Source organism: Hemicordylus capensis, chromosome 5 (genome assembly GCF_027244095.1).
Source record: "Hemicordylus capensis ecotype Gifberg chromosome 5, rHemCap1.1.pri, whole genome shotgun sequence".
In the NCBI taxonomy this organism is placed as follows: Eukaryota; Metazoa; Chordata; class Lepidosauria; order Squamata; family Cordylidae; genus Hemicordylus; species Hemicordylus capensis.
The window spans coordinates 97,413,112-97,436,670 of record NC_069661.1 but is presented as its reverse complement, the minus strand read 5'-3'; the positions used below and the strand labels follow the sequence as shown (position 1 = coordinate 97,436,670).

General features: G+C 45.2%; 1 protein-coding gene and 1 long non-coding RNA gene across 2 annotated transcripts in view; one reads left to right on the top strand and one right to left on the bottom strand.

Moving 5' to 3' along the window:
• SCFD2 (sec1 family domain containing 2) overlaps window positions 1-23,559 on the bottom strand; it is a 299,733-nt gene that overhangs the window by 17,920 nt on the left and 258,254 nt on the right. The window contains exon 7 of the mRNA XM_053258322.1: window positions 21,769-21,903. Within this exon, the coding sequence (XP_053114297.1) occupies window positions 21,769-21,903 (135 nt within the window). The remainder of the gene's footprint in view (window positions 1-21,768; window positions 21,904-23,559) is intronic.
• On the top strand, window positions 3,552-21,908 carry LOC128328393 (uncharacterized). Its single transcript, XR_008309185.1, has 3 exons — window positions 3,552-3,725; window positions 20,189-20,272; window positions 21,170-21,908. It is a non-coding gene; the product is annotated as an uncharacterized LOC128328393 (long non-coding RNA).

Below are 23,559 nucleotides of genomic sequence, written 5' to 3'. Positions count from 1 at the left end.
AAGCCAGACTTTAGCATATACTAATGTATAGCATATTTTAGAATCTATATACCCTTGAATTCTAAATATCAAGGGATGCATTAGATGCATGTTTAACCTAAACAAAATCAGTGCTTATTTTGATCTCTCTGGCGAGATCAAATTCGTGCAAACTTGTGCAACCCTTGTTATCATCACCTACATGAAGTTCCTTGTCCTTGAGAGCTCACTCCTAGCTCATTGTCATCCTCCAAAGGAGCAAGAAGAATTCGTGAGAGCTCTGTCTGTCTCTCAACAAGGTTGTTTTTAGTAAGATGGAAATCTCAATCAAGTGGTCTTCCCAGGTGCACAGCTCTTGAGTTTGAAAATAGCACAGCTAATTGGCAATCAAATAATGGCCACCTAGGGAGGAGGGGGAGGGGGCAGACAGACAGACAATGTGTAGCTGATGTTTTCTCTCCTATTGCCCTTGCTCTGCTGTCACTTATAAGGAACAAAGTATGGAATGACCCATTTCCTTCCAGCCTACCTTAAAAGCTCAGGCAGAGTATATTCTATATTTCCCTCATTTTACATCTACCTGTGAGATAACTCAAACTGAATAATACTGAATTGCTTTAACTCATCCAGATAACTGAATGGGGATTTAAGCCTGAGTTTTCAGTGTTCAGGAGTGCCATTCCAGGCTTCAGTGGGACAGACCACAAGGAAGATTCAGCAAGGCCTAAAGTCCCAGCCTATGGCTTACGTATAATTGAAGGTGAAAAAGCTAAAGAGCAATGTAATATATGTTGGAGATGGAGTTCTAGTGCATCTACCTTTTGCACCAACTAGGGGCATTAGGAGTAGAGGTAGCTAGTGAAGTTCTCCTTGCCTGTCCCTGCTTGCTGCTGCTCTATGACCCCTGCTTTGAGTCCTCAGGTACTTCAGTCCTCTTTCTTTCCTCCTAGAGAGAAGATAGAAACACCTCTCTCTCCCCCTAGCTAATAGATAGAATAGGTCTTTCCTATCTCAAATGTACTTCACCAATAAATCAATTTAGTTTAGGTTTTACAGCGATCTCCATGTGTGTTACTTAAATAGCTGCAACAACCAAACTCTTCATTCTGTAACTGGAGTGATAGCTTCTTTAGCGCTTTACTAAATAATAACAAACCCCAACAATATAAGAATATTTGTTGGGTTAGCTCCAGGTTTGAGGGGAGCCTCGGCAAAGTGCCCTAATGGATTTTCTCCTAGACTACTTGGGTGCTTACCTCTGATGTGGGTGAGTACCCGGGCTTACTGACTTATGAGCAGTGGTGGCATCAGCGGAAGGAGGATGATGAAAAAGGCAGTTGTGAAAGCAGGCTGGTGTCAGTTTAAATCCCTGCCTCCAATTCCAGTTGTGACATGATGTGTTGCTCCAGCATGATGTGCTGCTTCGGAGCAGGGCAGCAGCATAATTTAAATGGTAGCGGCGCTCAATGTTCTAGCCTCCTTTTGCCACAGACTCCTTAAATCGCTGTGGTGGTATGCAACAAAAGCAGAAGTGCTGGAGGAGGAGGAGACGGCATACCACAACAAAAGTGGGTTGGAGAGTGCTGCTGTTTTAACCCCCCCCACCCATACCCTGCCCTAATACAGCATTTCTGGAGTAACACTGTGAAGATGCTGAGCATTGGGGGCATTAAAAATGGAGCATGCTTTCTAGCTTCCTGGCATTCAGCATTGTGGAAAACACGGGGAAAGGAAAGTAAGAGGTCTTAGGCATCAGCAGTCGGCACTTCTGAGGTGGTGGGCCCTCAGTACTTGCCTGAGGGTGTCATAGTGCAGATGCTGGGCCAGGGTACTTTGTAGAGCTATTAAAGTAAAGGTAAAGTGTGCTGTCTAGTTGATTTCGACTCCTGGTGCCCACAGAGCCCTGTGGTTTTCTTTGCTAGAATACAGGAGGGGTTTATCATTGCCTCCTCCCACGCAGTGTGAGATGATGCCTTTCAGCATCTTCCTATATCGCTGCTGCCCAATACAGTACCAGTGGGGATTCAAACCGGCAACCTTCTGCTTGTTAGTCAAGCATTTCCCCGCTGTGCCACTTCAGGTGACTTCTGTAGAGCTATTACATAGACCCATTTAGTTATTTATAATATAACCACTCAGTGTGTAGAAACAGATATAAGTGCCCCTATTATCCTCTCTAATAAAACGCTTGGTGTCCGTCCGTGGACGGACACCAAGCGTGTGTTTGTGCCCAGAACAGAGCCAGGGAGACACGACCGCCAGCACCCGGCGGCCATCTTGGGCGGCCAGAAGCGGCCGTCCCGAAGAAGCCGGGTAAGCGGCAGCGGGGGACACTGGCCGAGGCACGGCCAAGGCGGCGGCGGAGCCATGGCCATGGCCTGGCCGCGTCACCGAAGCCGGGCGGGGGGAGGAGGCGGCGGGGGAAGCCGGCCGAGGTGGCGGCGGAGCCGGGCGGCTTGGGGCCCTTGCCCGGCCGGGGAGACCAGCCACGGCATAGAGGCTGGCGGCGGTGGCGCCACAGCCGATAACTGCCCTCCCGCCCTCCCAGCTGCCCGACTTCCCCTTCCCCGCACCCCCCCCAAAGGAATAAGGGCCGCCGCAGCCGAAAACCACCCTGTCGCCGCCCAAGCACCAGTTCGGGAAGAGGCTTAGCACAGAGAGGAGCTCTGTTCGCGAGCTCCTCTCTTTACCTTTGGAAAACATGCTTTCACTCAGCCCGGCTCTTGCGGGCTGACTCGGGTGAGGAGGGCTTGGGCAGCTGGGAGGGCGGTTTTCGGCTGCGGCCACGGAGGCCCTTATTCCTTTGAGGGGGTGCAGGGAAGGGGAAGGGGAAGTCGGGCAGCTGGGAGGGCGGGAGGGCGAATTTGGGCCCCTTCCCTTCCTAGCGCCCGTTATTCAACAGGCTAAAATTTACTTGTCATCTATATTATTACTTCTCCAAGATGGGGCATGCATGGGTACGTGGTAGAAAGAAGGCGACTGGCTGACAGAGTTTGCAAGCAGAAGCACCTGATTGGGCAGTGGGGATTCCCTATGCAGATAAGGAGGAGGAGCCTGTGATGGTGAAGGTCAGTTGGAATGCAACTGTTACTGGTTGGAAGATGTTCTTGATTGTAGAGGATAGGAATCTATATATATAAAAGGATAGCAGGTAGGGGTCTGCAAAAAGACGGGTCGTGAGGGAGGAAAGAGCCCCTTCAGGAGAAGGAGGATGCTGTTGTGTGAATTAAATGAGGGAACAAGATGAACAAAATCTGTTAACTCAGGGAGGGAGGGAGGGAAGGAGGGAGAGAAAAAACATGAAGGGAGGGGGGAGAAAGAGTGGGGAAGAGCAAGCGGAGGAGAGAGAAAGAGAAAAAGAAGGGAGCGGGAAGAGAGACAGAAGGAAGGGCAGGGGACAGGCCCGGTCAACCACCGCTGCTGCTCCTGGAGGGAGGAGTAGGCACGGGGCTCAGGTGGGGAGGTCTCTGGGGATAGGGGGCTGCAGTTTGGCCAATAGGCGGCAGCAATACTGCAGCCACGACCAAGAAGGGTGAGGGGGATGGAAGCAACGGGATGGAGGAGGAGCAGGAGTACAGCCCACGTGAGGGTGGGGAGATCTCTGAGGTGAGGGGAGCAATCAAGTAGTAACGCGCAGATGCTCTAGAGCGTGCAAGAGTTCCAGCACTGAAGCGGAGAGAAAAAATGGCGGCGGTCATGATGCAGAGGTGGAGGGTCGGCAGGCAAAGCCCCTCCAGCCATAAGAGGTGAGTGGACGGCAGGTGAAGCCCCGCCGGCCAGGAAGAAGAGGTGGTGGGCAAAGCCCCACTAGCCGAGACGAGGAGGTGGGAGGTGGCGGTGGGATGGCCTGGGCCTGCCCCTGGCCCGCCCAATGGGGAGAGCTGTGGGGGGAGAGAGAGAGAGAGTGGGAGCGAGTGTGCTGCGGGGGGAGCGAGAGCGCTGCGGGGGGGAGCAAGCGAGTGAGAGTGCTGCGGGGTGGGGGTGCCACAGGCTGAGCGCACAACTGCACAGATGCTCTGTGCGGGGTCAGCTAGTTACTATTATTACATCAGTGCCATGTGAGGCTACAACCCTACACAAAGTTAGATTTATCAAAGCAATGGTAAACCCCTCCTGTATTCTACCAAAGACAACCACAGGGCTCTGTGGTCACCAGGAGTTGACACCGACTCAACGGCACACTTTACTTTACTTTACTGATCTCAATGGGCTTAGGCCTTCTTAAACCACATAAGACTGGGCTACAGATTGCTCTGTGCTTTTCGACAAAAAGAGGAATATAGGTATAAAAACTACCAATATGGTCTGAATGTAGGGGGTGCACCCCCTAATCCTTTGCTAAATGGTGGCCATGCAATGTTCACACTCAACATTTCTGCTTGATTCTCCTCCTTAGCTTCTATAATTATAGATAATGAAACATCTTTCATTCCACACAATGGAAACATCTCCATTCTGGCTGATGTATTAGACTTGTAACAGTCATACAAATACAGCTTCTCCAGTAAATCAAGCTACAGATTCAAGTGAGAATCATCTGCTCTCTCCTTGCTTTCTACCCCCCGACCACTGCAAAATAATGCACACAGTGACGTATTGTTCATCTCAACAAAAACCAAGATCTTTTCATACTATAAATAAATGCGCAGAGTTCAAGAGAGCTCTTGACAGCTACACTGAAAAGTAGGTCATACAACATTATTAAATTGCTAAACAGTGCCATAATGTAGCAGCTGTACTTCCCAGTTACTTGTACAGGTTAGTAAATGTATGTTTAAGACTAAATGTTTGTGCATATAAGGAACTTGAAGTAACCCCCAGTGCAGGTATTCTATAGCACTAGCTCTCAGAGCTACTAAGAGCTAGTGCAGTAGAGAATACCTGCACTGGGGAGTCAGCAGCTGGAGATTCCTGGGCCAAATCCGGCCCTGAATGGTGTCATCTGCCACTCCCCCTGCCATCCTTAAGAAGGGCTTGGGTGAGCAGCAACTGTGACATTAGATTTTGTCAGCAGGTGAATTTGGATGGAGTGCAGCCTTGGTATTCTGCCTCCTCTAGTCACATGCCAAAGCGGCTTTCCAGCAAACTGACCAGGAAATTTATACTGATCTCAAGCAACCATGGTTTATTATTGTGAAGGAACCCTGTGCATGGAGAGGAGAGCTGGTCTTGTGGTAGCAAGCATGACTTGTCCCCTTAGCTAAGCAGGGTCTGTCCTGGTTGCATATGAATGGGAGACTTGTTGTGTGAGCACTGTAAGATACTCCCCTTAGGGGATGGAGCCGCTCAGGGAAGAGTATCTAAGTTCCAAGTTCCCTCCCTGGCATCTCCAAGACAGGGCTGAGAGAGATTCTTGCCTGCAACCTTGGGGGAACTGCTGCCAGTCTGTGTGGACAATACTGAGCTAGATGGACCTATGGATTGACTCAGTATTTGGCAGCTTCCTATGTTCCTATGATGGGAGTTAGCCTCCATTATCATGAAAGCGAGAGCACCACTTCTACAGCATCCTCTGGACCTGTCCTTCACCAATTCCCTAATCCTGTCTAGTGCAGGAGAAATGAACACTTTGCACCCCACCTCTCCTGTGGGGATGGTAACTGGAAAACTCTTTGAACTACGGACAGGTGGCAGCCTCAAAGTCGCTTCTGCCCACCACAGCATCTCGTCCTCTCATTGGCTGAGCAGCCGTCCAGCTAAGCCCTTGTGGCCTACCTCTGACTGATGGAAGATGCAAAGCACCCCTCCAGGTGCTTTACCTAAGAAACTCTTTTAAAAGTGTGGTTTAGCCTGAGTTAAGTTGTCAGCTTTTTACCACTAATTTGCTGGACCACTCGTCACCAAAATATGTAAGTGCTTTGCTTAGACTGTAGAATGTGTTAGGAGCTAGAAATGACTTTTGCTTTTTTTTACTAATGCCTACCTGCTCCCCTATCCACCTTGGCTCCTGTAGATTAACAAAATAATATTTTAGAAAGAACAATCTTGCCTCGTGTCGTGTGTGTGTGTGTGTCTGTGTGTGCACACAAAGACTCTGGAGTTGGCTCCCCATGAGCTGACCACTCAGTTAAACTAGTGTAAAAGGGAAATATAACAAAACAGGTGAACCAAGCCAGACTCCTGCTCTGCAGAGATTCTCCAAAGGTTGGTTCCAGGGATGTATCCCAGTTCTGAGTTCTCTCTGGAAGCAGAGAGTCCTTAGTTTTTAGCTTTTAAATTAACTTTTAAGTTGAAACCTTTAAAAAAGGTAATTTAAAATGTAAATAAAATCAAACACAATCCTCACATAGTCTCATCCGTATACCATAGCAAGTACTTCTCTAATTCCCGCCCTCCTGGCTGAACTCTATTCCAGTACATAATGAAAGGGCACCATTGTTCTAAGAGTGAATTTCCAAAGTCTTGCCTTCCCAGAGGCATTCATAAACTTATTCATTAATATGACTTGGTTGGAATTGGAAACTAGGATTAGTTTCCTACTCCATTCATCCACTGTAGATAATTGTCTACAATACTGTTTCCAGTATTTTGTAAGCAAGACTTGGGTGGAAGTTAATAAATTTCCAGCCAAATTCCTATATTTATTCCTGATAGCATTATTACAGAAGCTTGAACAAAAAGAGTGGGAAATTTATCACCTTATTTATCACCTTAAAGAACTTTATCACCTTAAAGAACACTCCCTCAAGGCAGTTACAAGCCCTTCTGCTTCAGAGGGGGAAAGGAGTGTAAAACTTATTTTTCTACCAGTCATTTCACAACTTTGTGTTTCTGAGATGGAAGGGGTTTGGAAAGAAGCTGGCACCAGTTGCCCCTCCCCCAAAAAACAACCAGAAAACATTTTTTAAAAAATCTGAGGAGGGGGGAATATCTAAAACGTGAGAAATATTGTTTTCTCACCAGCCATTTCACAGTTTTGTGTTTCTGAGGGGGCAAGGGTTTGAAAAGAAGCTGTGAGCCCCCCCCCCCAAACCCATCCAATCCAGGAAAAAATAAAGGTTGCATATGAAGTTAGACCCAAGTTAGAGCAAGCACTCCAGTCTTTGTTGCTATTTTTTGTTTTCTCACCATGCTCAGGCACAGGCTAAAGTAACACTTGCACATCAGAGATTAACTGTAACATTTTGTTGCAAGTCCATCCTTGAATCATAGAATTCTGATATGTTTTAGACAAGAGGTCTTTTTTGGGCTAAAGGATAATTCAGACACAAATGTACACTGACACTAAGCGACATGGCAGCTTCCTGTGCTCTGAATGTGGCTGCCACCACAGCCATGCCACAAGCCCTCTTTTCCCCCCACCACCAACCACTCCGGCCCCATAGTGGCTCACCATAGCCTGCCTGCTCCTAAAGCTTTCCCTGCCCACTGGTACTATAGAAATGCCAGCAGAGGCGTAACTAGGGAAAACGGCGCCCGGGGCAAGCACTGAAATTGCGTCCCCCCCACCGTGCCCCCCAGCATACATCTGACTGACACACATGTGTTTTTTCCTCACAACAACCCTGTGAAGTTGGCTTGAATCTCAAACAACAGAATTATGATGCAATGATGATACACACTACATTACACTTAGGTTTTTCCTCACAAGCAACAACCCTGTGGAGTTGGCCTGTATCTCAAACAACAGAATTATGATGCAATGATGATACACACTACATTATACTTAGGTTTTTCCTCACAAGCAACAACCCTGTGGAGTTGGCTTGTATCTCAAACAACAGAATTATGATGCAATGATTGATGATACACACCACGTTATACTTAGGTTTTTCCTCACAAGCAAGAGACAATCTCCAAAGGTCCTGGCATATAACCCCCTCCCCCATTTTTCTTGCCAAACTCTGTGTCTTTAGCAGGATACCACAGGCACTTGTTAAAGCTAACACTGCAGGTTTTTCTGAGATGGAGCTGTTATAGGAGCACTTCAGCGTAAACTGAGATCACAAGGCAAGCTTTCACAGTGCAAAAACGAGCATGCCAGCAAGCAGAATTCATGGTAAAACTCTCTTGAAACACCTTGTAACAATGCACAGGCAGCTATGTTACACTGCTTGAGTCAACTCACACTGCTGTACTACCCAGGCTGTGGGAATTGACTCTCAGTTCCATATACATGCATGCATTTAAGATTGAGTGCCAAAGAATCTTTATGATTGTTTTTCTTTCTTTTGGGGCGGAGAGAGGAGCGTATAATGCAAACATTAACACCTGTTAGGCATCTGAGAACCATAGTTGGGCAGCTAAATAAAAGCCTGATTCTTTAATATGTTTTTCCCCCACATGTGGCTTCTGTAGTTTTTGCAACTCATTCAATTTCTCACCCTGACACTTGGTCTGCTACTTCCACCCGCCCGCCGCAGAATCCTTTCTTCCGTGCGGGTGTCCGTGTGTGTCCTCGTCGTCCTGCCTGTGCCTGCTGCAGTGCAGCCCCAGCAACGATGCATTCCTCCGCGACGGCGACCGCGCCACCACGTGCAGGCGAACAGAGGAGTACGGACGCACCGCATGCATGCACAGCGCGACACGGCACGCCGGCCGAGTTGCGCATGCATGCGTCACTGACTAGAGACCCTCTGGCTAGCAAGCCACTAGAGGGCCTCTTTCTGGCTGTTCCAGACTAAGTGAGCAACGGAGCGAGCGAGCCTCAGCCAAGGGCAGGCGCAGTGAGCAGCATGAAAGGCGCCCGCCGCCAAGCCAGGCCACTGACTGGCCACCAGCAAAGCAATGGGGGGGGGGGCGGACGGTGCGGAAGGGCCCACTTGTGGGGGAGGGGGCGCCGATGCGCTCCCTTGACTGCTGCAGCGCTGCTGCACTGAGCAGGAGAAATTTGTATTAAAAAAAATTTTTTTTTGTTTAAAATTTTTTTGGTCATGGCGGCGCCCCCCATGTGACCCAAAAAGATGGCGCCCGGGGCACGTGCCCCCACTGCCCCCCCTATAGTTACACCTCTGAATGCCAGGGCCCAGCACGTTTTTATAGCGCTAGTGGCTGGGGAAAGCTTTAGAAGCTGATGCCATTCCTGGAGCTTTAGGAGCAACTACAACATCAGTGTTGGCTTCTAAAGCTCCAGGAGTGGCGGCCTCTAAAATGTTCCCTAGCCACACACTATTAAACCATTAGGGCCTGGTAAGCCAGGCCCTAACATTTGTATACTGCCAGGAGCTGGGGAAAGCTTTAGAAGCTGCCACTATGGTGCCTGGGACTTTTATACACAGCAGGCTTTACCGCATGTTTACTGGGAGGCTTTACTGCGAACTTGAAGTTGTCCCAAAAAACTGACACAAATAGTGGATTCTTTTTACCCCAGATATAAATCAGGCTACACTCTAACATGCAGTGAAAAAAACCCAAATTGTGTGGGAACTGCTCCCCAATAACTCACAGGGACTTCAGGGTAAGGCTAGCAGATATGTGAATGCACCCCCTCCATTCCAGAGGAGATGCTAGTTAAAGGGCTTTAAAAGCCCCCTGTGGAAAACTTCCTGGAGTTTAAGGAACTGTCACAATAGCAGCAGCAGTACCTAAGGCTCCAGGTGTCAAGAGCTTGCCTGCCAGACGAGGCCTGGCCTCAGATTTATGGCACAGGAGCCAGCAGCTCAGGTTCCAGGCTGACAGCAGGGGAAGCCCAAGTCTCAGGAATCCGAACAAGAAGCCAGGAATCCGAGGTTGCAAACGCTCTGATACACTGCAAGTCCAGCCGATGCGTTGTTTCCAGCAGTTGTTCGCTGCCCACACCACCTGATTTAAAGTCCTTGGCCTTAATTGCTCTCCTTCCCTGGCCAGCTGCTAGAGATTCAGCGTCTTTCTTGCTGCCTCCCGAGGAGGCACTGGCTTCTCCGAAGTGCCTGCACTTCTTGTCACCGCTTCTCCTGCCTACATTCTTGGGGAGTTAAGAGTCGTTCGCCCCCCGGCTCAGGGTTTGATTTTTCACCCTCAGGGTCCTCTGATCCTGACGGACCTTCTTGTACTGAACCTTCGCTCTGACCCATCTCAACTCTCTTCTGAGGCCTAACATCAGACTGCTCTCCATCAGGTGCCTCTCCACCTGCTGGAGGGTTGCCTGCCTCCCACTCCTCTTCACTGTCCGCGAACAAGGGCATGACACCAGGAACCAGTAGCAACAACTTCAAAGGTTTCCCCAGCTGCTGTGTGCTACAAAAACATCACAACTGGATGACACGTGCTGGGGCATGATGTCTTTAAAGGGCCATTGGCAAGGGAAAACTTAGAGGAGTCACTGCAGCTCCTGGAGCTTTAGCAGGCACCATGGAGGCAGCGAGCAAACGGGTGCAGCTCATGTTTCTTTAATACGTTTGCTCAGTTATAGCTCTGCCCCTGAACATACAGTCTGGTCTTATGTATGTTTACTTGGAATATATTCTACTCAGTTCCATGGGACATGGATCCCAGTTAATGTCCACCCAAACACAACATAACCCTAGGTTTCTGGCATCAACATGCTATGAACTGGTTGTAGAAAAGAAGTATTGAGTTGTGCCTAGGGACTTTAAAAAAATGTAATAACAGGAAGGCAAGATTTTCTGCATTCTAACAAAGAGCTTAGAGATGCTACTCCACTAAGCCACATACAGTAGTGATGTGCATGGTCCGGAGCAGTCCGGACCAGCACCAAAGGGGAGCCTATCTTTTAGGGCGGGGAGGGCTTGTTTACCCCTCCCGCGCCTCTTTGCCCCCGCCAGTGGCCGTAATCTACTGTAAAATTGGGGAGCTGGAAACCAGCCGCCCCCGCTTCCGCCGCGCCCCCCCCCCCCCCGCGAGCAGATTAGAGAAAAAAAGGCTACTGCCTACAAGGAAAGGCTACTGCCGCGATCGGAGGCCCGGTCTACCCGGCTTCTTCCCGGCGGGTAGACCGGGCCTCCGGCAAAAGCTCTATAGGATAAAGAGCTCTAGCGCGCGTGCACACACGCCCAAGGCCCCGGTTGGGCCGGAGGCTTCGATAAGAGAGGAGCTCTGTTCGCGAGCTCCTCTCTAAGTTCTTCTAACTTGGTGAGCACTCGTGGGGGGGTGGGGGGTGGCGGGTGGGGGGCGGCAGGGCGGCAGTAGCCTTTCCTTGTAGGCAGTAGCCTTTTTTTCTCTAATCTGCTCGCGGGGGGGGGTGCGGCGGAAGCGGCGGCAGCTGGGGCGGCTGGTTTCCAGCGCCCCAATTTTACAGTAGATTACGGCCACTGGCGGGGGCAAAGAGGCGCGGGAGGGGTAAACAAGCCCTCCCGCCCTTAAAGCAATACCCCCCCACCCGGACCCGGACCAACCAGGGCAGAACCGGTCCGGCAGTTCGGCCATTCTATAGAATGGCCGCCGGACCGGTTCGGACACACCCCTAACATACAGTGCTATGAGTCGTTGTGGCCAGGATCATTTTTGGACTTGAAGAAATCTAAACTTTAGATATCTACCTCTGAATATTGCTTGTCCATAATACTGACAGAACATTTGTGGGTGACTAAACCTTAATATTAACATGTGTGTGTTATGTTACAAAATTACTCTAAGGTTACCTCATATGTTTTCAAGAAAGCAATGTGATACTGATTGGATAGCAAATGCTTTCATGATCATACTAACACAGAAAGCCTCTCAATAAATACTTTCCTTAAGTCAAAAGAAGTGTGCATCCAAACACATGGTGCATATATAAAGAAGTATCCCTTTTCAAAGGTCTTAAAGTCAAACCATGCATTCCAGAAATGCATATTAAAATGCGGACTGCTTAGGCATGCACGTTTTCAATTAAAATGGCCATGGAAATGATTTTGGAATCTTTCATTTGGTTATGCAGTCATTTTTTCTTTCTTTTTTGAATGGGATAACATCTGAATGCAAATTTAACTGTGTATCAAGCTGGGGTATGAATGACATTTTGTCTGGATAAATTCAACTACAAAAGGCTCTCTGTTTTGAAGATACTAGTGCCATTGGCTAAATGGGCAAAGTTCCATGCTGAAACACCGAAATGAGATATTTGTGGCAAGCTTTTATGAGTATTATCATATTTGAGGCAGAACTGGAATTTCAGTTGAATGCGATTGGCCACTCTGATGAGTTTCCATCGCCTCTTGTGTACAGTATGGCACTGTTTCATGGACATGGATGTGTTTTTATAATAAACATTTTTTCCTTGTTCTTCAAACATAATGCATTGGGTTTCTGCTCTTTGGGCACAATATTCTACACAATATGGCCAAATCCTGAAAGCCAGTGTGGTATAATGAATGCTCTTGCATTGCAGAGGACAAGGTTCAAATTCTTGCTTGGCCATGAAGTTCACTGGATAACTTCAGAGGTGTATCTAGGGAAAATAGCGCCTAGGGCAAGCACTGAAATTACGCCCCCTGTCCAAACATCTGACACCCATCTTTCAGATAACTTTATCAGCTGAAAAATACAAGTCAAGCTCGTTAATCTTTTAATATTTCAAAAACTATTTAGCAGTGGATGTAGCCAGACCAAAAAATGCTGGAAAACTACAAATTTCAGTATACTGGGGCTCATGAAATACCCAAATACTATGTGTGGAGGTGTACTTGGAAAACTAAACAGAAGTACCTGTCTAATTCTCTACTATGTAGCATCACTATTACATAAGTTTTAAAAATAAATGGAGAATTTGACTTTTCCCAGATACTCTGAAAATAATTAAAGGATATGCAGAGTAAACTGTGTCACTGCTTGGAATATATTCTAATATTTCAGAAAGACAGTTAAAATGAGAGAAAGAGAGAAAGAAACTCCCAGTGGGCCTTAATACTAAGGATTTCACACTGATTCAAAGACAAACTCACCATTAATAGCCATATTACATCACATTTCACTCACTTATCACAAGAAGCAAAGTAAGAGCCAATGAATACAATCCTAGCTCATAAGTTTCAGCTCAGTATTCACAAGCCCTGATTCTCTGTACATAGTGCCAATCTGAATATGTTTACAGTGACATATTATATTAATTAAAATCCCCCCCTTACTTATAGCCCCTTCAGGAGGCTTCCTAAAGGCCATGGGGGGGCTGAAAAGGTTCCCCTCCCCCCCCCCCGCTGACCCCCGGGCCTTGCAGGGACCATGTGAGTATGTGCGGTGGCCATTTTGCTCAAATGGCCTCTGCAAGGCCTGGCATGGCCTAGGGCCTCATAGAGGCCATTTGAGCATGCATTGTGGCCATTTTGTTTTTGGCAACCATTTAAAAAAATAATAATTTTAAAAATGGCACCCGCCCCTTTCAAGTGGCACCCGGGGCACGTGCCCTGCCTGCCCAACCCTAGAGATGCCCCTGGATAACTTTGAGACAGTCACCCTCTCTCAGCCTGACCTACCTCACAGGCTATGTGTGGAAAAAGTGCGTGTGAGTGTTGCATATGATGAGGTATATGCCGCCTTACTCATTGGAGGAAGGGAAGGATAACAATTTAATGAAGAAGTAATATCTGTTAGGGGTGCTGGATATGGAAATGCAGTTGTCAGATTTAACACAGTACAGGGCTTCTGTGCCATAAAAGCTATCTTGATAGATCAGACCAAAGTCTAACTGGTCCACAATTCTGTTTCCAGTCACTGCCCTACAGGTATCTCTCTTCATTCTTGGTTGTCTGGCCCCAACACTCAATACTCAGAAGTAGACTGTCTCTGAACACCAAGCTTTCATTTAGCTACCATGGATAGTGGCCGTCAACAAACTTACCTTCCATAAATTTGTCTAACACTTGTGCCTAAACCCTTTTTGTTAAAGCCTCTAACTCAAAGGCCATCACCACATCTTGGGGTATTAAGTTCCATAATTCAATAATTCCATACCCCATTTATTGAAACTAATTGCATAAGTTAATTTCTGTATATTTAACTGTGGAAGGTACCATCTCAGTGGGCCCTGTGCATAAACAACTCACTGCCACCAGGTAGAATTACTTTGACTGGTTCTACCACCCAGTCACAGAAGCCTCTGGCCTTCAGCTTTACAAAAAGGTAGGGTGGTAAGGCAATTTAGGCAAGCAGGTGTGGGATAGGGAAACTAACAGACAGAAACACTATTGAAACAGTTCAAAAAAACAAGAAAAAGTTTACTTGGCTTAAAATCTTCTTAGTCCCAAAACAGTGCAGTAATATCAAGTAAAAACAGAAGAAAGTTCAGTTGGCTGAAAAAAAGTTCAGGCCGGCTCCCTCACTGTTACAACCTAGCAGTTTCTAGGGATGTGCAAATTGATTTAGGTACAAATCTATTTGTACCCAAATCTAGCTGATTTGAGTGATTCGGAGACAAAACAAATCACTCCTGTGGTCCATTGGCTAGATTCGAGTACAAACAGAATCGCACCCGGTTCGATTCAAATTGATTTGAGTTTCAGATCCCTCCTATTAATTCCCCCAGATTCCCAGCTTTAAAAAAAAAAAAAAAAAAGCTAAGTTCTAGCCCTTATAGAAGTGGAGTTATGGAGCAAAAAGTGTGGTCACTATTTTTCAAGTGTTTGGATTCTTTGGTGTATAATGACTTTCACTCAATGAATCCTTATGAATCCTTATGAGGATTCATTACACACCTTCATTTCTTCTATTCATTTTGACTGCCTTTTTGATAGTGCCAACTGTCATCTGCCATGTGCCAACTGTACCCCACTCCTATCCACAAGGCAGTGGGATACTACTCAGTTTAAGATAAGTGCCTAATGGGAAGAGGCTAACACCCAAATTGCAGAGGAATTGGGCAAAGGGCTGATTTTTGATGAATAGTTGAAGTTTTAGTGTCTTTGGGGCAGATATGGGACATAAAGTGGGACATGGGGCAGAAGAGTGGGTGGGGGCTACCACCCAAATTTCAGGGGGATTGGGCAAAGGGCTGATTTTTGGTGAATTGTTGAAGTTTACGTGTCTTTAAGGTTTCTGAGGTGTTCTGAGTGTGGATTCTCTGGTAGCAAATGAGATTTTCAATACAAACCATGAATCCACTCTCATTTGCTATCAGAGAATCCACACTCAGAACACCTCAGAAACAACAGAACCCTGTACCCCATGAATGGGGGTGGCTGGCACCCTCTGTTCACTACACCACCACTCACTCTGGGCCACCCCAGCGCCCTCCAAGTGCAGTTATGGGACTGCTGAAACCTACATGATTCCCTATGGAGAAAAACCTTAAAGATGCGTAAACTTCAACAAATCACCTAAAATCAGCCCTCTGCCCAAATCCTTTGAAAAAATTCTGGTAGCTTCCTTGCCCACCTTGGGCACTACCACCAACCCCACACCGCTCTAGACCGCTCTAGACCACCCCTTCCCCCCTACGTGAAGCGATACTCCTCCATTATACCTTATGGGGGGAAACCTTAAAGACACATAAACTTCAACAATTCACCAAAAATCAGCCCTTTGTCCAATCCCTCTGCAATTTGGGTGGTAGCCTCCACCCATTAGGCACTACCACCCCACCCCACTCTTTTGGCCCTGGGACCCTTTTTTGATCTGAATCGATTCAGATTCGGATTGGGATTAATTTGGATCCAAATCGAAACTGGGGTGATTCGGATGGGTCAGATTTGGACCCAAAAACAAATCAGGGATGTTTTGATTCAGATCCGAATTGAAACACCAAAAATCCAAATTGCACACCCCTAGCAGTTTCTGCCTCTCCTATGCTGCAGTGATTTCAAGCTCTCTCTCTGCCTGTGACTGCCCCATTCAGCTTTCTCCTGCAGTCTGCTTGTCTCTTTACTGTTCCAACTCTGAGTTGTGTCTAAGATATCTCTGTAAGTCTTACTCCTCCTCAGCTCTTACTCTAATTACTTCTCTGCTGCAGCCAAGCCTTGTTTTATTCTCTTTTTTCCTTCCATTCTTTCTTATCAATCCTATCAATTCAAACCCAAGTTCCTTCCATTTAAAAAAAAAAACAACATAGCAAATCAAACCAAACCCTCTCTGCCCTCCAAAATTAAACAGCAGAACTCCTTTCTCTCCCAAACCAAACTGTAGAACAGGAGCTGATAGCATTTGACCCCTGCACAGCTTCTTAACACAAAACAAAGGGAGTAAGCACTTACCTGTACCATACAAAAATTTGAAAAACACAAGGAAGAGGTAAAGGCCTCATTCCTTCACAATAACACCGAATGAGATTTTAATAAGTGTGGTTTTTAGTACTACTGCAGAATAAATTATGGGAGCAGCTCCATCTGCTGAAATTATCTCTTTTATATTAATGGCACAGCCGCCCCTTTTCATATTAAATATGGCAGCTGTATTTCAGACCTTCCACTTCTACAGCTCTATGATTTTTAGGAACTAAAACTTGGTCAATAATAAATAACTCTTTCAAAGACAGTTCATACAAAAACTTTCACCAGTTGTCACAGGGGTTTAGTTCTCAGAAAACTATGCTAAAGGAAATATAAAATGCCACATAGGAATTAGCATATAACTACTAAGATTTGGCTCAAAATAATTTAATATGCACGTTTGTTTTCTAGGTTTCAATATATGCTAGCAGCTAGTGGTTCTGTATCACATCAGTCTGTCCACCAAAGATGGCTGGCTCAGATAGTAATAGCTGCAGGACAAATGACAAAGCAAAAATAAGACAAGTTTTTCCTTACTTCCTTTTTTTTTTGGCAGGGGGTACTCTTACATGCTGGGCTGGGAAAAGAGGTCAATAGGTACCTATGCACCCCTGATTTGGTGCAACAAAAGGCAAATGGATGTATAGTAAACACTAATTCTCTCTATGGAAGTTCAAAGTAGTTTACTGCATGTCAGTAACATGTTGGATTTACAAACAGATTTAACAAAGCAGTTGTTCTGAGAACATCTGGAAATCACATGAGCAGAAAGAACTTCTGATAGCCAAGGTGAAGATTGGACCACTCTGAAGAGGAGCAAAATTTCCTCTTTACACCTCTTTGTTGGTTTAAGACTGTAATAAATTATTACTTACTTACTCTTTACATCCAGTGCAGTTCAAAAATGCATGGATACACAAATGCTGCATTTCAGAGTTTAACATCTTTCATATGGGCCAACCTTGGCTACCTTTGTGGCTTCCTTTTCCTGTCCTCTTACCATCTAAATCTATTCCTCTGGCACAGAGATATATGTTACTTAGCTCCAGTTTAACTGGTTTACTTGTGAAAATTACTTAGTCTATAATTCGAACAAGATAGACAGGGAAATGTGTTACAGAAGAATGTTTAGGTAAATCTTGGAGAAGCAAGGTGACAGGGAGAACTTCCTAACTAGGAAACATACTGCCGAGTTCAGGTAATGGAATTTCCATTAGTGGTGGTTTGGAAGAATGCTTTGCAGCGTATGTCTTGGGGATGTTTTATAGGTAGGATTTCCTGCCCCAAGACAGGGTGTTGGTGTCCCCTCCAACAATATGCATTTCTTTGAGCTTGGATAATGTCTAAGCCTGTGAGACTGCACTGCAGGATTTGTTAATTAGATTTTGTGTGGTTTTGGGTTGCACTGCTTACAATGCATTTGCCTTTCATCATTGGTTCCAGGTCCCTTTTCTCAAGTCCCTGTTTTTTGCCAGTGTGGCTGCAAAAGTGAAAACTGGACTGTCCGTTGGGAGGTATATGTGAGAGTTGCTTTCCAGTCACCTTCCTAAAGAGATCTTGTTGATCATTCCCACATGTTGTGCAACATCATAATTTAATAACAAATGCGATTAAGCAAAAGGGTGGGGTGGGGAATACACACTTAATAGAAAAGAAGGCCAGCACATCACTTTTACAACAGGGCAAATGGACAAAAGGCTACAGTGCAACAGGAAGGGAAGGATCCCAGGAGATGATCCACACATAAATGGTAGTGAAAAATCTGGGATAATATTTGGAGGAGGAACTTAGTGGCTGTATTGCTATGGTGCAGATCCTGCAGGGATGTTGTACATTAAACAGGCTTCTGTGGAAAGGTGCCAGTATAGACACAGTGAAGCTGTTTCTCAGATGTTACATTTTGAAATTTGGCTCAGACTCTTAATGCAGAAAAGTTTAAACAATATCAGCACCTAAATATTAAAATATGAGCTTACTAATACATACTACATAACATCTGAATAACTAGTTCCCCCTCTGGTCCTGTTTTAAGCACCTTGCACCTTTAGTTGTACATAAGATATGAAGGCTACAATCCTATGCACATTTAATCTGGGAGTGAGCTCCATTGAATAAAATGGGACGTACTGTTGGTTAAACATGCACAGGCTGATAGGTTTGCTTCCTACATGCACCCATCTACGTAGATAACTATGTACATGTTTAGAGCTCCACGTGGTAAGCTGTGAGAGGTTTCCAGAATGTGCCAATTTTAACTATGCCTATCAGACTTAGCTAATCTGCCCAAATGATGAGGGACAGTTGCTCAGTGGATCATGTGTACAGCACCACCCAAATGGTTATGTTACCAATGGCCACCCACATGGGATGCAACACAACTGCAGAACAATTTAAAAAACACTTTTATTAATATTTACCCTGTCAAACAATTCCTTCAGAGTTCCTTTCAGTTAGCTAGCTGACTTCACAGAGTCAGCTTAGTAAATTATCCAGTGAGCAGACGGTGGTTATTTTCCTGTAAAATCCTATGCAGATTTGTGACAGTGCCTTTTTAAAAAAAGCCATATTTTACAGCACAGGAAAATGCCTTTCTTGCTTTTAAGGCAGATTAACCCATCAAGATGATTTCAACAAAAAGCATTTGGAAGTAACAGCTGTGTGGGTGGGCATTTGTTCTTGAAATGAGAACCAGATTGATGGGAGATATTTGCAGGTCAGTCTTTCCCCACCACCAGGAAGAATCTCTTCCTTGTATAGAAGTCAAGATCACAGTCTTTTTGACATCACAAGTGGGAGGGCCTCCCAGCTCTTCCAAGTCAGAACTGGTTCAGTCAGAACCCTCTATGAAAGCTCTGACTGAGACAATTAAATCTACTTCAACTAACTGGGACAAGAAAATAAGTAGCAGAGCAGCCCAGCCCTGTGAGTCCTAGCCTGCGGTCCCCCTCCATAACTTGCTTTCTCTATGTGTGGGTCAAATGGGTGGGAGCGTACAGGTGAGGTATGCCTTAAGGTTCTATCTCTGGCCCAGAAGGAGATGCTTCCTGACACCACAAGGAGAAAACACTGTTTGCAAGGTGAAGACAAGGAAGTGATTCACAATTTACTGCAAGTTTAAGATTTGTTCTATGCATGTAATTAAAAAGTGCATTGCTACTTTTTTCTATTTTAGAGGAAAGCTATTTTGAGAGATGTCATTTTTACAGTCAAGTTGTTATTCTTTTTAGCTCACTGGATAACTCACTACCATCTGTAACTGCTCCTAAGAGCCACTTTTAAAAAACAGAACACTGCTTAAAATATTCGGAAGGAGAGGTGTTTAAAGACATATTGCTAAAACTTCAGCAAAGAAAGCTATTTTCCCCCTTCCTTTCATTCCTTCAGTCCCCATTTCTTTCCCCATCTCTTACTTTCTAACTTAAGTTCAGGTCTCAGGCTTGGGCAGTAGAACAATCCTTTGATTCCAATTGTACTTCCCTTCAGCCTAGTTATTTTCAGCACTAGGTGCCATGTTATTTGGAATGGCTTGATAATGGTATAGTCTCATAGTGAACAGTTCAGAACTTAGGCTGCTTGACACTCATATAGTGTACAAGTGAACCTTGATATCCATGGGTGTTCTGTTCCACAGGGGAACCACGGATAACGGTGCATTCAGGTCCATGGGATGGGGGGGGGGCTGGTTCCTGGAAGCAGGAAAATTGGCTCCCAAAGGTGGAAAAAACATGGGGGAAAGGGAAATAAACTGCCCTACTATGCTCTGTGGGTGTCCAGCTGTCCAAGAATGCCTCCCATCTCAAGTCCCAAATTCTCCATTTTCCCATGAAAAATCATGGGGAAAAATGCTTTAAAAATAAAAATAAAAATAAAATGAACCACAAAATGGATCCTCTTGACAAAATGGTGGCTGGAAATGACCTCCAAGGTTATTTCTGGCCACCTAGGAACCACAGATATGTGGGTTTTAACCCTTTTGTATCCACGGATAATGAGGTTGGGTGTCAATTAGAAACCTGCGGATAAGCAGAGCCATTAACAGCAGTACAGTGTATAGAGAAGTCCACCTATATAGATCATGCACCAATGAGAAAAAGATGTAGAGGGCAATGCTGGCAATCAGCTGTGAACTGGATTACTATCCATCCTGACAGGTTCAGGAGAGCTGGAACACACTAAAGCCACTGCTGGATGGAGGAGGAGGAAGCTGTCAGTATTTCAAGAAACCAGCTTCTGATGTAAATTCCTTATACGTATTCTCAAGGTTTTTTTTACTTTTAGGGTAAATTTATGAAGTCTTGTCATGAGCAGCACCAGAAATATATTTGGGTTATATCCCACCCCACAATAGTTTCTCAAACTGTATGGTTCTGAAGGACTGTTGCACAAATTTGAACATTTGCATTTAGCATACTAGGGCTTTTATACTCTAGCACGGCAAGAATTGTTATCTGAAAACCTAACAAAAAATACATGCACAAGACCTGAATGATGACGTTTAGTACAGATGTTCTGAAAATGTGGTGGTGGGGGAAGTTTAGAGTGACAGAAATTTAAGGGAAAATTAAAATTAAAATATATGAGAAACTGGCTCATTTATCAGAAATAAAATTTAACAATGTGGAATGCTTAAGTACTCCAAGGTACTTCAGCATATATTTTCCTAACTGACAAACGGGAGAGGGGGGAGCAGGAATGTGAGGATTTGTGGGGCGAGGATGAAGAGAGGGGACAGAGGTAGCCTTATCTTCTTCTGGATCTTCTTCCTCTCATTAATTCCTTCACCAAAAGGATATTGAATATTGAAGAGGCTGGTTCCACGCCCCAAGTACTTTTGGGATGCATACTGTATCTCCTCAGAGTCTGTTCACCAAGAAGCTCCAAGGAATATGGTCAGCAAGGAATCTTGGAGAGTCTATCCTGAGAAATCCTGAGATGCAGTGACTGCCTCTACATGGTCACTTAGCAGCTCCTTAGATTGACTGAGGGAAGCAAGGAAAGGGGAGGCTAAAGATGAGGAGAGGGGTTGTTTTGATAATGCCTCCCAATTGAGGCCATTCAGGGGATCTTTTTCCTCAGAGAAGACCCTCTTCTATCCTGATATCCCAATTGCCACTTTATGTATTCACATGCAGATTTGAAAGGCAACACAGAGAAAATGGAAAACGAAGCCATCATCACAAACAGCAAATGGAAAATAGAAACCATCATCACTGTAGTAACAAAAGCAAAAACAAAAATATATATTATTGCGGTTTGGAAATAGTATTTGACTGCTCCACACCTCATCTGTTTTCTTTAGAAGAAAACTCTCATGTTTCTATAGAAAAGAAAAATCAGAAATGCACACTCCTATTATGCAATTAACACAATTTTATGAATCATTAAAAAAAAAAATCTCATAAGAATGGGCCCAAATTTGGAAATGTTTCTTCAAACTTTTCATATGAAGCCATGAGGACAACCATCCCTCATAACATTTCCTCCTAGTTGTTCTGTTTTCTCCCCTAGGCCTTCACATCTCTAATTGTATGTTGAGAAACAGCATTTGAAACACATTCATTTTAAAGACACATAGATATATCAATTGGTCCAACAGTTGTGCCATGCAAGGATGCTGAAATTCAGCTAACATAAAAATGTCCTTACAAAGTGAGTATGCTTCCTCTTACCCAAAATGGCTGTACATTTTACTTTGTTAAATATAACCATGAGCACTAGATTGTAGTTTTACCTTCATGAACATGCTGAATCCAGTTTTCAAAAGGTCAGTGAGCCCAGACGACATATGTTCTATATCAACAGAGTCAGGTCGATCAGGATTATAGATCTCTTCTACCACTTGCTTCAACATTGGTTTATAAGAGGCCTACAAAAAACGACATGTTGGAAGTAATAAGTGCATAAGTGATTGTATAGTTTACATTCTACCTGTGGGGCTCACTGCATGGGATATTTTTATGACCAATGTGACAATGGTTAGAAATGAAAAAATTAAGTGGATTCCTTACATTTTTCTGACTGAAGAAGAAAGAGATAGCTACTTAAAGGATCATCTACACAGAGGCAGCCCAAGACATTTTCCTGCCTGAAGTGAAAGACAATATGATGTCTCCATATCTGTGGGTGGGTGCTCAGCATTCTCAGGTCATGCCACTGAGGCAGCAGCATACAAACACTCTCAGCCTATGTCATCAAACCAGGTAGTGGTGATGGGGGCATTCCTAGCTCAAGTTGTGCAGGGGGGAAAGAAGGGCCCGGTGGGGCAAGAAAGAGAACATGAACCGCATGCCCCAGAGGCAGCAGTGGATGGTGTAGCACTTGCTACACCATACGCCTGTACTTGAGGCAACTGACTCACTGTGCCTCATGGAAGGCAGCTCCTGGTCTACCCTCATAAGAACATGTCATGGATCAGCTTTAGAGGCCCTGATCTTTGGTGCATATTTAGCTAAGATTTGCCCAGTGAGTACCAGAAACAGGGCCTTCTCAGTGCTGCCACCTAAACTCTGGAATGGCTTCCCCAGGGATATACATGATGCTCCCTCTTTGTTCACTTTAAAGTGGTGCCAAGCTCCACCAGGTGAGATGCTGCAGGAGTCTGTTACAGACCTTGAGCATTGCAACCCCACAAGGTTGCAGAATACACATAGGAGGATTTATGTCACTCTTTTGGGCTCTCCTCCTGACAAACCTTCTGCCACAAAGCTTCTCTCCAGAAAACCTCCACCTGCCCTCTAGAAGACCAGTTCGCCTCTGCCCTAAATAGCCCTGTGCACTTCTGTGCCTGTATGCCACCAGAAATATCCACCCCATCCTGGGTTGCCTGCTCCAACTTCCTCTTCCTGCCTCCTCTGCAGCCCATCACTTCCCTCCACTGCCTCTTCTGCAGCTCCAACACCCCCTCCAATTCCTGGAGTGCCTCTCCTGATGCTGGTCAATGCCTGTAGCATGACATTGATCAGCTGTACCTCCACCGCCTGGCTGGGAAAAGGAAGGATGCCCCATACTGTGCCAATGCCGCTAGAAAGAGCATGGTGTCAAGCACCATGGGATGCCAAGTGGTTACCAAAACATGTTTATTATGCAAAGTCTTCTGTTGATTACAGTGGCTGTATTAGATGACCTGTATTAGATGTGGTCTCTTTTAATGCTACAATTTTAATTTCTGTTTTATATACTTATATTTGGATGTTTTCAAATTGATTATCTTTGTTAGTCTTGTATAACACCTTGTGTTATATTTTACAGAAAATGCCAGATAAAATAAACTAGTGCCTTGTTTGCAACAGCATCTTGTCTGTTGGGGAGAGAATACACAGCAAATGTTCCATAATGTGCTACCAACTTGAGGCAAGCTAATTCCGTTTTATTCTGCAGCTCTGAGCAAATGTCAAACTGTCAAATATCATTTATATTGACTGACTCTACAAAAAATACAGTTGTTGAAATTCTGTGATTCCATACATGCAAGTATTTAAACATGAATGAAGGGAAAATGTACATAATGAATGGAGGCCCAGGA